Source organism: Equus asinus, chromosome 13 (assembly GCF_041296235.1).
Source record: "Equus asinus isolate D_3611 breed Donkey chromosome 13, EquAss-T2T_v2, whole genome shotgun sequence".
Taxonomy (NCBI): domain Eukaryota; kingdom Metazoa; phylum Chordata; class Mammalia; order Perissodactyla; family Equidae; genus Equus; species Equus asinus.
Genome location: NC_091802.1, coordinates 26,442,254 through 26,459,466, shown reverse-complemented (window position 1 = coordinate 26,459,466; position 17,213 = coordinate 26,442,254). Strand labels below are relative to the sequence as shown.

The 17,213-nt window shown below is 37.8% G+C and overlaps 1 protein-coding gene across 1 annotated transcript in view; it reads left to right on the top strand.

Annotated features, from left to right (window-relative positions):
* USP32 (ubiquitin specific peptidase 32) overlaps positions 1-17,213 on the top strand; it is a 202,820-nt gene that overhangs the window by 178,588 nt on the left and 7,019 nt on the right. Inside the window, exons 24-30 of the mRNA XM_044744462.2 lie at positions 109-260; positions 1,137-1,248; positions 2,313-2,524; positions 6,503-6,687; positions 10,774-10,860; positions 11,826-11,946; positions 16,988-17,179. Of these exons, the coding sequence (XP_044600397.2) occupies positions 109-260; positions 1,137-1,248; positions 2,313-2,524; positions 6,503-6,687; positions 10,774-10,860; positions 11,826-11,946; positions 16,988-17,179 (1,061 nt within the window). The remainder of the gene's footprint in view (positions 1-108; positions 261-1,136; positions 1,249-2,312; positions 2,525-6,502; positions 6,688-10,773; positions 10,861-11,825; positions 11,947-16,987; positions 17,180-17,213) is intronic.

Here is a 17,213-nt window from a genome sequence, read left to right as displayed (position 1 = left end):
TCCAAGTCATACACACCCCTACGCACACACACATGCACACAGACACATGGTGTAAAGCTTTCAATGAAACCCGCATTTTACTAACAAAAGATTGTTTATCTTTACTAGTTATTAAGTTGGATGGTACTACCCCTGTGCGATATGGACTAAGACTGAATATGGATGAAAAGTACACAGGTTTAAAAAAACAGCTGAGTGATCTCTGTGGACTTAAATCAGAACAAATCCTTCTTGCAGAAGTACATGGTTCCAACATAAAGGTAATATTAACTATTCTTTCTAGGAAACCTGATTCCATCCTCCAAAGATCACAGTTTTCTTAATTAATTATTATATTAAAACACAACAAAAACTAAACAAAAAAAAATTGTCAAGTTCTCAGTCTCAGAAACTTAGAAGGCTTGGCTACCAGAATAAAGGAATAATGTTGATAGTGGTATTTTTAAACAAGGGAAATATGTAAGCCCACGACTGCCAAATGGAGTGATCTAGCTATGTCATTACAGTGTGGGTTCCCCTCAGAGACTCTGCTGCTGCTACACTTGACAGCTCTTCTTTATTACCACTGTCACTAGAATTCTTCCTAGGTTAAAATATTTCATATGTTTATGAGTGTGTGCTTTCAGTATCTATTTATGAATGTAAATACCTGACCTTTTGGCACACTGAGAAGTTAGAGAGTAAGGACAAATTGACACAAATCACTTCTTCCTGCATACCAGCTGGAGAAACAAGCAATTTAATAAATATATTGCCTACCCTAAATTGAGTTCCTACCATTGGTATTATTTATATTCATCTTTAGAGTTTCTGAACAGACTCCCACCTCATTGACCTTTTTTTCATATGTAATACAAGGGTGAGATCTCTGAGAGTTTTGGGTTTAGATGCTTGAAATGAAGGACAAAACTTAAGTCAACTATGTACATGTACTTCCTTCCTTGGAAAGGGATAACGGTTTTGTCAGTAAGGTTACTTTATCAAGCTTCTATCTTCTAGTTACTTGAAAAATTATTTAGTCATGTTTGTTTTACTGATGAAAGCATCTAAGACATTCATTTCAAATATATCAGAGAGATGATTTTTCATTTTATATGGAACATCTCTCCCTTCTCATCTTGCCTCTTTTTCTGTAGAATTTCCCTCAGGACAACCAAAAAGTACGACTCTCAGTGAGTGGATTTTTGTGTGCATTTGAAATTCCCATCCCTGGATCTCCAATTTCAGCTTCTAGTCCAATACAGACAGGTAAGATAGAACTAGAGCTCCTTCTCATGTTTTCAGCTTTAAATGTTGGTCCAAGTGTTGTTGTCTTTTTTATATTTGTATTAGAGCAAAAGAATTTTGGAGCCTGAAAGAAACCTTGGTGATCATTTGTCTCAACTTCCTTATTTTATAGATGAGGAAACTAAAATTTAGTGAACCTAAGTGACTAAGTTAGGTAGATAGTTGTTAGCTAAATCCATCACTGGAATTCAGATCTCTTTTAACCCTTTTATCTAATACTAAATGCAACAGATGGTATGAGAGAAGTATGCTATCAGAAAACAAAAAAATAAAATATGACTAAAAAGGAATCTGTTTATCTGATATTGCATGTGCTTTAATATGATCATTCAGTGACTCTTTTTGGCCATTAATATGATTTGTCTATTCTTCGTCATCATCTCTTTTTTTTTTTGGTGAGGAAGATTGGCTCTGAGTTAACATCTGTTGCCAATCTTCCTCTTTTTGCTTGAGGAAGATTGTTGCTGAACTAACATCTGTGACACTCTTCCTCTATTTTTTTTTTTTTCGTATGTGGGACACTGCCACAGCATGGCTTGATGAGCAGTGTGTAGGTCTGCGCCCAGGATCCGAACCTATGAACCCTGGGCTGCTGAACTGAAGTTTGCGAACTTAACAACTATGCCACCAGGCTGGCCCTGTGTATTCTTCTTTATACTACTGATAATTAGATTCATTCCCCAACTATAAAGGACTTTAGAGAGAATGAGGCTCCTCTCATTGGCACTTAGGAGATAGTAGTGATGGTGGGTTGGTGGATGATTTAATATTACTTTTTTGTTTAGATTATCACTGTCCAATATAGTTAGCTGCAGTGATGGAAATTTTCTGTAATCTTTGCCATCCAATACAGAAATTAAAGTCTTCTAATCAATATAGAATTATTATTTGAACTATGATTTCTCCCTCTTCTTTGTTGAAAGAGACTACATCATCAGTGGTCTGGGTCTCCACGATAATTGAGAAAAGAGCAAAGATGAAGGTACCACAAGCTTATGATGCTGTACTTATCTTTGAATTTGTAGATTTCTCTTCTTCCCCATCTACAAATGGAATGTTCACCCTAACCACCAATGGGGACCTGCCCCGATCAATATTCATCCCCAATGGAATGCCAAACACTGTTGTGCCATGTGGAACTGAGAAGAACTTCACAAATGGAATGGTGAATGGTCATATGCCGTCTCTTCCTGACAATCCTTTTACAGGCTACATTATTGCAGTCCACCGAAAAATGGTTAGTTTAACGTTAGGCAAGTTACTGCTGGTCTTGCCAGTGTCGTTTGTGAAACAGTCATTTTCAGTCTTTGTGTTATCTTCATTGCATGCACTTTCAGTGTGTTGCGTATGTTATTGTACATGATCAGAGCCAGGATTTAGTATATACATGATGGCCTATATGAAATGACATTCCTCATTCATATAATCAAGAAGCAGCAGGACAGCTGGTGCATCTGAATGCTACTTTCTTTGAAAAGTTTGTATCTCCTATATGTTCCTGTAAGCATGTGCATCTTCTTCTCTGCCCTATTAAGTGTGGATGCCTCTGGAGAAGGTTTTGTTTGTTCATTGAGCAGGGGGGTGGGGGGAGGACAAGAATATTCTTTAGCAAGACAAGTTGTGCGTAATCCTCTTTTGGTAGACTAATATATGGCTATTTCATTAAAGGCTGACTGATTAAAAAACAAAGATTTGAAAACTGATCACTGGACAATTGTTAAAGAGGTAGTCATTGTATATGGTGGCAACTTGGTGGAGTAGAAAGAGCACTGGACTAGGAGCTGAGTGACTTAGGTTTAGTTCTAATTCTGCCACTAGAAAGCTGATTGAGCTCTTTGGGCCTCAGTGTCCTACTTTTAAGATGGAGAATAGGACTGCTATATAATTTCTAAAATCCATTAGTTACCTTTACTTCTGTTCAAAAATTCCCTCTAATCAGGGAAATGCTAATTAAGACCACAGTATGATACCACTGCACAGCCACCAGAATAGGTAAAATTAAACAAATTGATAGTGTCAGTAAGGATAACAGAGTACCAGGAACTCTCATACCCTGCCGATGAGTGTAAATTAACACAGCTACTTTGGAAAACAGTTTTCTAGTTAAAGATAAGCAGTTCTGCTTCTAAGTATCCACACAACAGATACATGTGCCAGGCTATATGTATAAGAGGATTCATAGCAGCATTATCTGTAATAGCCCAAAGCCAAAAACGCAAAATGAAAGCATTAGATCCCCATTGTAGTAGAAAGGATAAGAAAGTTGAGATATGGTCATACAATAGAATATTATACAGTAATGAAAATGAATGGGTTTATAGTTGTAACCAACATAACTGAATCTCATAAACATAATGTTGTGGGAAAGAAGCCAGACAGGAAAGAAATACAAATTATATCATTCTGTTTATAAATAAAAGCTTTAGGGGCCAGCCCCATGGCTGAGTCGTTAAGTTCATGTGCTCTGCCTCAGCAGCCCAGAGTTTGTTGGTTCAGATCCTGGGCATGGACCTACACACCGCTCATCAAGCCATGCTGTGGCAGCATCTCACGTAGAAGAACTAGAATGACCTACAACTAGGATATACAACTATGCACTGGGGCTTTGGGGAGAAAAAAAAAGAGCAAGATTGACAATAGATGTTAGCTCAGGGCCAATCTTCCTCACCAAAAGGCATACTTGAAAAAAAAACTTTAAAAACCTGAAAGATGAAATTTACTGTTTATGCATACGGTATAAATCTATAAAGAAAAGCAAGAAAATGGTTACCATAAAATTCAGAATAATTGTTACCTTTAGGAGGAAGGAAGAATCCGTGATTGGGAGGAAGCAAGAGGGAGGCTTTTGGAGTGCTGTCTGTATTCTGTTTCTTGACCTGACTGGTGATCACACAGCTATTTGCTTTGTAATAATTCTTTGAAGTGCACTTTTTCCCCCTTTGAATTAGTAACTCTTTACTTAAAGAAAGTTTCTGACCATGTGGATGATGTTCTGTTGACCATGTTCTAGACAGGGTTGTTTGAGGGGACAGCCTAGAGAATTAAGGGATATATTTGTGACGTGGAATTGTCTTTAAGCACAGCTCCAACGGGTCCCATCAGCTAAAATAATGGAGTGATTCATGCATTTCCCCTTATCTTTCTTTTACCAAGCATTATCAGATCATATATTAAGAATTCCAGTGCACTTTTTAAATCTTTCTTTGGAAACAGCTCTCTTCAGTTATTTATATGTTATATAAAGTGCTTGGTAAGTGCTAAAGCGTATGTACAGATTTTTCTAGTTATTGGACCATAAAGCCATATTGTCAGCTCTAAATTTTCACCTTTTAACCATTCCCCTATTTCCAGTTTCCCTCATGATCTAACCAGCTGCTTTGGGGAATGCCTCAAATTGATTTTATCATCTCTCTCTCTGAAGTTAGCTCCCTTTTCACGTTATTTTCGTGAAAGGGAACACCATTCTTTCCATGCTAAAGGCTAAACGGTTGGAATGTTCTTAGATTTTTTTTCTTTTCTTCTGAAACCCTATATTCAATATATCACTATGCCTTCAATTTCTTCTTTCAAAATACTATTTGAATTTACCATTTTGTTTGCATATTTATTGCTACCTTCTTCTTTCAAACCCTTTTGATCTCATGGTTGAACTACTTTAAAAGCGGTTTATTTTTCTTCTACTCCCTTCTACAGGGTAGAAAAAGAAGAGCAATAAGGCAAGGCAGCATAGGCAAGGATATTCAGAGAATGAAGGGAGAAATAGAAAAACAGGTACTGACACAACTAAGGACACATCTATTTAAAAAAAAAAAAAAGAAGAAGAAGAAGAAAGAAAGAAAGAAGTAGTTACACGGACCAGAGAAGTTGAAAAGACTGAAAACTGAAAAGTTTGGCAGTGTAACCAAGGAAAGAAATAGCGCAAGAATTTAGCATAAGTAGGTCAAGTTTTTTCAGGTGAGAGAGAAAGTTGTTAGGAGAGGACAAAAGGAAAATTCCTGCTGCAGTAAACTGGGAGCATTTTACTATGAGGAACCAAGCAGATATGGGCTCTAGGGCACTGGGAGAAGTTACCTTCAAGAGGATGAAAATTGTGTAGGTTTAGAAAAGATACACTGAGAAGACTAGAGGAAAGAGATCATTGCTTAAATGATCTCATCTGCTGAGAGTTCAAGTAGAAGAAAAGTAGAAGTTTAAGGAGCGGGAAAGAAATCTAAGTTGTTAGATTTTAAAAAAATAGTTATTCTGAACTCTGTCCACATGTCTGGGGTCTTGTAATAATACCGACACATGAAACGAGGTCTAAAATTCATGTATTTAGCGAAGCTGAAATTAACAATGGCAAAATAAAATGCTTGAGGATCTAAAATAAAAGAGTCTTTTTCACTTAGAAACTAGCCAACTTTTAGTGAGTTTATAGTTGTTGACTTAGCTTCTCTACTACATAAAGACCAAACAAAGAATTAAATGTCCAAGCGCTCAACAGCTTTTTTGAGTAATCCTGAACTCTCACCAACCTTTATATTAATCTAAACTTTTGTTTTATTAAGAAACCATTTCCAAGCTAATTCTGTGCAGTATGTCTTGTATTAAGGAATATCATAAAAATCTTCTTAACATACTCAAAGCAAATATTTTTAAACTTCACCTTTTATTCTATCATGTATTTTAAAAATTCTAAAAACTAAAGTCACTCACTTTCTTTTAGGAAGATTGATAAGTTGTTAGAAAATTAAATGACTGGATTTCACAAGTCTCCGAACATTTGGAAATTGCTGCTCTAACAATAGCTATCAACAACTTATTCTTAGAGAATTGCATTTTGAGGGACTTTTGGTTTACTGGCATACTTTCTAGAAAAGGGGTTTTAATTGCTTAAAAGCCTTGAACTGTGAAACTATTACTAGTTTTTACATATGATTCAGTGTGTGTGAGAAATGTTTATAAGAAAAAACTAATTTGAAAACATTAAATGCTGAAAATCCAAGTTTGACAGATAGACAGCAACTCTGAAATTGGCAGTTACCTCAGCCTTTCAGTGACTTCACTTTCAATAGCCATTCTCTTCATATTAATAAAGATGGTTCTTTAAATAAAGAGAAGAGTGGTAGTGACTAATTTGAAAATAGTAGATGCCTCTTATTGGCAGTTGTAGAAGAACAAAAGAGAAGAATCAGAGGCCTGTCTTCTCAGCTTTCTCTTCTCTTTGTACATACAGATGAGGACAGAACTGTATTTCCTGTCATCTCAGAAGAATCGCCCCAACCTCTTTGGAATGCCACTGATTGTTCCATGTACCGTGCATACCCGGAAGAAAGACCTATATGATGCGGTTTGGATTCAAGTATCTCGATTAGCCAGCCCACTTCCACCTCAGGAAGCTAGTAACCATGCTCAGGATTGGTGAGTTTAGGGGATTAGCCTAGACCTGTGGTTTCCAAACTCTAGAAGAAGAAGAATTTGTATGAATTCTGTGTGATTTATAAGACCCATTCCATGTCAGCTTAATCACTCTTTGAAGAACTATCCAGAGAACATTCAACCATTTGGTTTAATCTTTTGAGTAGGAGAGACTATAACTTCTTTTCATCACCTAGAAGCTCTAGTGTCTAATAGTCCTTTCATTCTCTAATCTCTTGCCTAAATCCTTACTGCTAATGCTTTAAATGCTTCAGGTAATATCCTTGACCTCTGTTATTACAAAAATAGAGGGTATGAATTCATCAGGAAGTTTGTGTCATCTCTGAAATTCAGAATGGGAGCATTAGTGTGCATATCTATACATGAACTCTGAGAAAAGTCTCATGCCATAACTAATGATTCAGTTGGATTGTTTCCATACCATGTCATTTTTAACAAAATAGGATAATTTCATAAATCCAGGTAAAGAAAATAAACATCTTCTGTTTTCTTTCCATTCCTCCTATCACTGATATATTGGATTAGTAAATGTATTTCTCACAGTTGTTAGGATTTTGCACTTCATTTATATTTCAGTTGAACTGCAGAACATTTTCTTGCTATCATGGTGCAAGTAAGAGTTCTGTTTCTGTGTTAACTGAGTAAAGAAGTTCTCTTTGCTGATAGGTTATTTGTTATGGTATGGAGTCTTTTGATGATTAGGATAAGGCTTAAGGTAAATCTTAAAGGAAAACTGTAAATAATAGATAAACAATTTAATTGATGAATGTTGTATTTAGTAAAAATGACTGTAGGGCAAGATTAAAAATTGAATTAAAAGTGCTTCTAGATGAGGGCTTGCTAATGAACTGGATATTGAGTATGAGGGAAAGAGGAGCCCAAGCTAGGTTTTCAGCCTGAGCAGTTATTTATGAATGGTTTATGGTTATGAAACCTTATAAATGGTTTCCTCATTCCATTTAATGACGTGAGGAAGACAGGAGAAGGAGCAGGTTTTGACCAGAAGCAACAGGAATCAAGTTAAATTGAAGATGTGTGTTATATTTTCAAATGGGAAATGGATTTAAGTGTCTTTGTTGGAGATATAAATGTCATCAACAAATAGTATTTAAAGTCCTGAGACCAGATGATATCATTTAGAGAGTAAAAGTTAGAGAAGTTGCCCAAGATCTAATTCCTGATGCATTTCAACATTTAGAGATTGAAAAGAGGAGAAAGAGGCAAGAAAGGAGATTGAGAAGGAGCAGCCAGTGATATAAGAAGAAAAGCAGGAGTGAGTAGTGTCCCAGAAGTTAACTGAAGGAAGTGTTTGAAAGAAGATTGATCAGTTTCAAATGCTACAGAGAGAGTGAGTGAGAAGAGGACTGAGGGGCCAGCCCTGTGGCCAAGAGGTTAAGTTCGCGTGCTCTGCTTCAGCAGCCCAGGGTTTCACCGGTTTCGAATCCTGGGCGCGGGCCTAGCACCACTCATCAGGCCGTGCTGAGGCAGTGTCCGTCGTGCCACAACTAGAAGGACCCACAACTAAAATATATACAACCATGTACTAGGGGCTTTGGGGAGAAGAAGGAAAAATAAAATCTTTAAAAAAAAAAAAAGAGGACTGGGAATTAGCTGCTGGATTTGATAAAAATAGCAGTCCTTGGTGACCTTTGCAAAAGCTGTTTTAGTGGAGTGGTGTAGATGAAGGCATAGAGGTTGGAGTAAGTTAAAGAGATAATGGTCCTACAGACATTAAAAAGATAAGAGCTTATCTTCTACAGATAACACACTGAAATATTTATGGATGAAAATGGTAAAATGCCTCTGATTTCCTTCAGAAGACTCTAGTGAGTCACACTAGCTAAGAGGTAGAAACAACTTAAACGTCCAGATGAATGGATAAACAAAATGTGGTATATACATACAATGTAGTATTATTTAGCCATATAAAGGAATGAAGTTCTGATATATACTACAACGTAGATGAACCTTGAAAACCTTAGGCTAAGTGAAATAAACCAGATTCAAAAGAAGAATGATTCCACTTTTATGAGGTATCTCAAAAAGGCAAATTCACAGGCAGAAAATAGTTTAGAGGTTACCAGGGTCTGGGGGTAGGGGAGAGAGGGAGTTATTATTGCTTAATGGATACAGAATCTCTGTTTGGGAAGCTGAAAAAGTTCTGGAGATGGACAGTGGTGATGGTTGTACAACATTGTGAATGTACTTAATGCCACTGAATCATACACTTAAATATGGTAAATTATAAATTTTATATATATTTTACCAGAATTTAAAAAAACGGAGTCAAAGAATCTAGTGGGGCTAGATAAGGGTATAGTTGAAATAAGAGTTGATGATTATTGCAGTTGGGTGATGGAATACATGAGGATTCATTGTACAGTTCTCTACTTTTGTGGATGTTTATGTCAATAAATTTGAAAATTTAGATTAAATGGACAAATTCCTGCAACTGAGGATCTCTACGAAAGGTGATTATCTTGAGGGACAGTGGATGAGGAGGAAAGTTAGGCTTTGAGGGCAGTGATTAGGGGTTTCTCTTGGGTCAAAAGAGTAGTGATACTTGAATAAGTGATTCAAAAAGTCAGGAGATCGTTGTTGCAAACTAAGATATTTGGAACTGAGATTTTTGGAGATAGTAAAGTCTTTATTATTGTTTTCATTACATTCAGCAGCCGTGTAATAGCCACTACCAATTGACAAGGTCTAGAATATAACCATTGGAGTGAGAAGATCATATAGGATGGAGAAAATTATTGTTGGAAGAGAGAAGGCCTAGATGTTGCTGGCTAAGTTACATTGATATTGAAATCACCAAGAGTAATAACAGGAGAAATAACGGAGAGAAAGACAGTGAACTGAGTGCTAAAATCTTTGGTGACTAAAGAAGAGATGTGCCTACCAAAGAGGAATAGCAGGTGGTATAATTCAATAGCACATAGTACAAAGAAACCAGAATTTTTTAGAAGGGTAAAGAAGGAGAAATCATCTAGAAGGGGCAAAGAAGAGTGAGGAGGAGACCCATATCACCTGCAGGTTCTGGGATATATGAGAAAAGACAGCAGTTAATAGGCTGTAGAGGAAGCAGAGTCCTCAGGAAAGCCAGGCTTCAGTTAGAGCAAAACAGTAAAGAAAGTGTTCAGACGAGAGAGGCTGCACAGTTCCCTGCCAGAGTGCTGCCTGGTCATTTTGCCCTTTTATCTTTCTTTTGATTCCCCATTTACTCTTGACCTGATTTGGACATAATAGTGGACAGCATGGGATATCAATAATCATTCACTCAACGAGTCATACAGAAAGATGGGAACTCCTGTGACAGACATGGTACAATACTCACTTTTGCCCTTATTATGGTTTCATTACCTTCAAAAGCCATGTAATAGCCACTACCAATTGCCAAATGAGCCATAAAGTGTACTGCTCTTACATTATATTCCTTGCAAGGGTGCAAGGATGAATAAATTTTTTTTTAAGTTGGAAAACTCTCAAGGCTATCTTGCAGTCAAAAGGCGTTACTCTAAAAATGTTATATAGCTTATAGCATTGAGTAGTTACAGCAGGGGAAAGGGCTTACCTAGCATGTGCCACATCAGGGATTCTGATTAAAGGGAACTTCTAAATATACAGTTAGTCAGCTACTCCAAAAACCATTATGACTTTTCAGCCTTCTGTACTGTGTCAATGTTCTTGCCATGGAAAGGTCTAATTTTTATTTTAGTTTAATGTGAATTAAGCCTTCTGATAGAATTAAGGCTGAAGGATAATTGGTGTTTGATCTCATGATTGGCTTATCTTATAAAATTTGCGTGGACCACATGGTCTGTCTTAGAGACATCTGGCAGTCTAGTATGTCTGCCCTTCTGTAAGCAGGGATACAGCATGGATGCTGAGTGTGATTGGTACAGGGCTGCAGCTAATGGGTTAGGATAAGCAGCAATGAGCTGTCAACGTGAGCATAATGCTATGACAGATGTCCCTTTCTAGGGTAACTTGAAGAGAAGATGAAAAGGAGTTGAGATCTCAAATCAGAAATGTTTCTTATACTCTTTGGTTTATGTTCTGTTTCAGTGATGACAGTATGGGCTATCAATATCCATTCACTCTACGAGTTGTGCAGAAAGATGGGAACTCCTGTGCTTGGTGCCCATGGTATAGGTAAAGTGACCTTCCGCAAAAGAAACATTTTAGTAGAATTGCAGCTTCAGATGTTATACCTTTTTCATAAGGTTTCCAGTTTTTAGAAATAATAGTAAATAATGAAAAGCTTGAAATAAACTTAGAAATTGTTCATTTATCTCTTCCTTGGTGAGATCCATAACTGAATTTTGCTCTTGAGACTTAACTGGTTTTATGAACTCTGTGGTCCTCATCAAATTCATAGTTTATGATCAACATTTATTATTCTATTGGTAGTGAGGAAAGTACCAATTCCAGACCTAGTTCTGCTCCTTAAATATAAATCAGTTTAGCAATTCTGAGCCCAGTAGAACATAGTCTACTTGCCATACCTTTCCAGAAATCTGTTTTTGGTTTTTATAAAGAGTTATGGAGATTGATTGGTCAGTACTGTTCCAGCTTGGAAAATGCCTGAGTGCTGAAGTCAGCCTTCAGAGAACTGTAATAAACTTATCTAACTGAGTTTAAAGTAGAGTTGGAACCATGACTTTGTCTTGCTTCCCCCCCGAAAAAATTTTTATATACAGTTATTTAATGTGTCATTTTATAAACAAGGAAGTAGGTGTTGTTATACCAGATAAATTGTCCTACCTCAGAGCATTAAATAACTGGATTTAGATTTCTTTAGAAGTGTATTTTCTCAAATATCCAATTCCAATATTATTTATTTGCTATAAAGTTCACATATTGATGTGGATTAACAAATGATTATCAAGTGCTTTGAAGAATCAAAACTTGAGAAGTGATAAGCACGATGCCCTGAAATACTAATAATTATTATTATCTGTTCATGCATTTAACAGTCTAAAGTTAGAAGCCCATGACAAATTGTGAAGCCCAAGAAAGAAAGTCGCCAAGAAGAAAGGGAGAATATTTCAGATAAAGAAAATTTGGATACCTTCATAATTATTTCTTCCGCAGTAGATCTTTTTTCCCCCCTTTAGATTTTGCAGAGGGTGTAAAATTGATTGTGGAGAAGACAGAGCTTTCATTGGAAATGCCTATATTGCTGTGGATTGGGACCCCACAGCCCTTCACCTCCGCTATCAAACATCACAGGAAAGGGTAAGTATTCAGGGCCACCATAAGATGATGCCTTTTATATATAAAGTTTTTCCCAGTTTAATTATATCATGCCATTTAGGTGTGAGACAGTTTTTTTCTTTTCTTTTCTTTTTCTTTTTCTTTTTCTTTTTTTTTTTTTTTGAGGAAGATTAGCCCTCAGCTAACGTCTGCTGCCAGTCCTCCTCTTTTTGCTGAGGAAGACTGGCCCTGAGCTAACATCCGTGCCCATCTTCCTCTACTTTCTATGTGGGACGCCTACCACGGCATGGCTTGCCAAGCAGTGCCATGTCCACACCCGGGATCCCAACCAGTGAATCCCAGGCTGCCAAAGCAGAACGTGTACACTTAACCGCTGCGCTACCAGGCCGACCCTGTGTTTGAGACAATTTAAATAGAACCAGACAAACATTCATTGGCATTCTCTATGGCACTTAATATAGTGACATGATTACGTGAATGTGAGTTTACCCAGTATTAGAGTTAACTGTATTGGGGCATTAAATTTCAAAAATACTAATAATAAGTAAATCTTGTAACAAAACTCTGTGTGTAATTAAGAAATATATTCTCTGGCCATGACATACCGAGCAGTACATATCTCTCTGTCTGCTTATTAATTATTACTGAAGCTGCAGCATTTGATAACCACAGTTACTTAGCTCAGATGCATCCCAGAGCTATAGCTGCTGGCTTTAATGGGCATAGTGATCAGAAAAATTAGAGAAAGGATTGAATGTTTTGAGACTGGGCACCTAAGAGTGCATCTCAGTGACTGTTCTTCACCCTTAGCATTTCTCTACTGCCACTCTCTGGCCAGAGCAATTTTGAAATTTTGAAAACTTTACTTCAAAAAGAATATGAACTCCATACCTAAAAATTTTTGCTAAATATTGTTTGAAGGGTAGATTGATTAGACAGCTTGTCGGTAGAGATAGGAAGAATCTGATGGAGAGGCAAAAGCAACAGAATCAAAAGAGTTTTTTTAGTCACATGAAAAATTGTAGTGGCTCTTGCGTTTATATGGCTGTCGATGGAAATTTCCTTCACTATTCCTCCAAGTATACCCTTTAAATAAGTTAGTAATGAACATTGACTTTTCTGTCTTTTTGTGCTATTGAGGAGTGAGTAGGGAAACTACCACTTCCAGACCTAGTTCCTTATTTGGATCCCTAGATATGCCCCCACACAGTCTGAGGCTCCTGGCAGCTCTCACTAGCCAAGGATGAGTGTAATTTGTGGATACTGGCCAAATGAAAGATTATTGGGCTAAAGGAAGCTGAAGAGAAGTTGATGTTCTATCATATCATGCTCACTTAGCAAGGTAATTCAGTAACCTCAGCCATGCTTTGTTTGAGGAGGGAACATTTTAGCTATTGATAAAAAGATTCCTAAATCTTTGTTAGCACAAGATCTGACAAGACGTTATTGTGATAAGACACTCCTGTCAAAAATGAGAAATTATTTGGCTCTCTAAATCTCTTTCCCTTTTTAACAAACCCAGTGTGCAATCTGAAAAGCTCTGGAGGACATCCTGCTTCTAGGAAGAAAAGTCTACGTGACCTGTTAAATCTCATCCCATTTCCACTTTTAGAGATGCTCTTAGGGCACTATGGAAACCAAGTTGTTATTGAGATATCCTGCCTTGCTGGGGAGTGGGGCCACATGACTTAATTTCTTCCTACATGTGGTTTTTGCATGTGCTTAGAGAATCACGTAAACAAAAGGAGATACCTTGGTTCAAAATTGAGATTATTGCCCATGTTTTATGTTTTTTATTCCAGTGATTTTCCCTTCTAGGAATTGATCCTAGGGAAATAATCTGTAATTTGCTGACAAATCTTCATCATGGCATTTTTTAGAATAGTAAACAATTAGAAACAACTTATATTTGTCCCACCTTAGAGGAATGGTTAACTAAAACGTGATACGTTAGTTGAGTAAAATATTATGCAGTCATTGAAAATGACGGTTACAAGGAGTTTTTATGACGTATATGAGAAGATACTTGTGATATCAGGTTGTTTTTTTAATTTTTTATTATTTTTTATTTTAATTTTTTTTTTTTTGAGGAAGGTTAGCCTGAGCTCACTACTGTTGATCTTCCTCTTTTTGCTGAGGAAGACTGGCCCTGCGCTAACATCCATGCCCATCTTCCTCTACTTTATACATGGGACGTCTACCACAGCATGGCTTTTGCCAAGCAGTGCCATGTCCCCACCCGGGATCCGAACCTGTGTACCCCGGGCCACCAAGAAGCAGAACATGCGAACTTAACCGCTGTGCCACCAGGCCGGCCCCAGGTTGTTTTTTTAAAAAGCAAAATATAAAATTTTATGTCCTGAAAAATCTCTTCACTATAAAAAAATACTATTTAGGAAAAGGACAGAAGAAAATCTGCTCATGTTTTGACAGTGTTTGCCTTTGTATTAAGAATATAAAAGGATCCCTGCCTTTATACATTTTTCTCTGCTTTCCAAAATTTCTACATGAATATTTTATTTGGTGAGCAGAAAAAAAATAGGCAGTTATTTTTATTCTTTTTATTTTTCCTGTTTGGACCTCATATTCCTCAATAGAAAATTAAACTAGATAACTTCTTAGATCTCCCTCTTTTTCTAATACTCTTATAATGTGTGAAAGCTATTACTTCATTCCTTATGTTTTGTTTTAAGGATGAGCTTTCAAGCATCTTAGAAAAAAAGGAAGAGGATGCCAATAAGTAATTGAGACTATTAATAGTAGAGGATCTGGGAATGGATCCCAAGAGGTAAAGGGAATCTTTGTCATTTAGGGAAATTTTGTTGATATATAAAAATTATTGTCAGTCCACAAATATTTTTTTTATCAGTCTTCCCTCCTCCCAGTTTCCCTCTAACTCTATAGCCTGTATGTTCCATAGAAAATATAGTCAATAAAAAGCAACATTCTTTACTAGCTTACTGTAATTTGTGGTTGGCCATAAAGTATCTTTGGGAAACATAATAAAGATAATGTTTAACTGACTGTGAGAAAGAAGACATTACTGTATTTGTACACCTCCTTTTCTACTCTGACTCCAACAACCATAATACAGTATGTTTCTTTTTGAAGCATGTCGGTTTTTCCCTTGGATAACCAGCTCTCAGGATGATAAGAGTATCAGCAAAGTAGTCAGTGACCCAAGGTCAAGCCAGGTTTCGCTTTCTGAAAAGAAGAGTTTTCCTCTAAGTTCCCTATTTTAAATGAGTTCTTTAGAAATGGATGATGATGCAATGTTAAAACCCTGAATTTTGGGGCCAGCCCCATGGCAGAGTTGTTAAGTTCATGTGATGCGCTTCAGCGGCCCAGGGTTCGGATCCTGGGCGCGGACGTGGCACCATTCGTCAGGCCATTTTGAGGCGGCGTCCCACATAGCACAACCAGGGACACTCACAACTAGAATATACAACTGTGTACTGGGGGGCTTTGGGGAGAAGAAAAATAAATAAAATAAAACCCTGAATTTCATGATCAACTTCATCCTTGGCAATTTATGGAAGCATTTGATAGCATGTGACTCAGCCATCCTCTCATGTAGGGAAAAAGTCGTACCTGAAAACCTATTCTAAACTGAATGTCCTGAGCTGTGCCCATTTGTGATCTAGGCAGCCCAGTGTTCCCATCATGATTTCAGGAAATTGCCTCAAGCAAAGAGAACCAATTCACCTCTGGAAGGGAGGAGTAATAAGTCAGGTGATGGACATGTGTGTGACCTTTGCCAGAAAGAGAGGAATTTATTGTTGGACTTGCAGTCCAGGCTCCACCTTGGAATGAAAAGATCCCTATGTGAAGCCTCATGGTAGCATTCATAGTCCTGATACTATGCCTCAACCACCATGATTCTTGATTGATTATTAAGTGACAGCCAAGAATTGGAGAGGGAAAGATTCTTCCTGTTCTGTTGCCTTCTAGGTCTCTGCTTCTCTCCCTCCTCCTGATCCTACACAACCTCCAACACACATCCTTACACAACTACTCCCCTTTCCTCTCTCTCCTTTCCTATACTTACCACTTTCTTGCTCCAAAGCCTAGCATGCTGGTTAACAGGACCACAGAGGTTTGGGCAGGTAGTGGAGACCTTCTCAACAAAATCACACTCTTTTGAGCCTGCTGTTTCTTTTATTTCCATCTCACATAAAAGGGCCCCACGAGGGGCCAGCCCGGTGGCATATCGGTTAAGTTTGCACATTCTGATTCGGTGGCCCAGGGTTTCCTGGTTCAGTTCCCGGGTGCGGACATGGCACTGCTTGGCAAGCCATGTGTGGTAGGCATCCCACATAGAAAGTAGAAGAAGATGGACACGGACGTTAGCTCAGGGCCAGTCTTCCTCAGCAAAAAGAGGAGGATTGGCAGCAGATGTTAGCTCAGGGCTAATCTTCCTCCCCAAAAAAAGGGCCCAATGAGGCAAGAGGCAGTGATACACATGAGATTCTGATAGTTCTGTGTTACATGATATCAATATGCAAATGAGGTGTGCCCTGTGGGATTTAACACTGGTATGTTGTCTTCTCATGGTGAACTTTTCTATCTCTTGTCTTACTTAATCCAGGTCTGGTATCTGTTCCGTGATATTATTTCTCCTAGTCTCTATAAAGCTTGCAGCATACTAATAACATTCTGTCTTTCTGGTTAAAAAATAAATGGCCTAATATCAATACCCCTGGCTTGAGGGCCAGCTCATCATATGTAAGCTGTTTTAGGATTTCAAAATTATAAAATAAGCAGTTCCTTGTTTGTTTTTGTTTTTGCCACTTTGAAGCATTCAGAAATCTTTCAAGAAAAGCTGTGGTCATGTAAATAGAAATTTGATCCAGGATGCTATTGATGTGATATTTGTGACTAAACGTACAGATGCTGTATTTGCTCAGACTCTAATTTGGGTTGTATTTTCTTTTTCTTTATGTAGAATAAAAATGAGGGTGAGTCACCTAGAGGATGATGCATAGCCAAGTGACCATTTTAAACTCCCTCTCTCCCTCACTTCCACTCCTTCCCCCATCCCTCCTGTTCTCTCCACCTGCAGGTTGTAGATGAGCACGAGAGTGTGGAACAGAGTCGGCGAGCACAAGCTGAGCCCATCAACCTGGACAGCTGTCTCCGTGCTTTCACCAGTGAGGAGGAGCTAGGGGAAAATGAAATGTACTACTGCTCCAAGTGTAAGACCCACTGCTTGGCAACCAAGAAGCTGGATCTCTGGAGGCTTCCCCCGGTCCTGGTAGGTTACAGCCCTGCCTCTGAGAAAGCAAGAG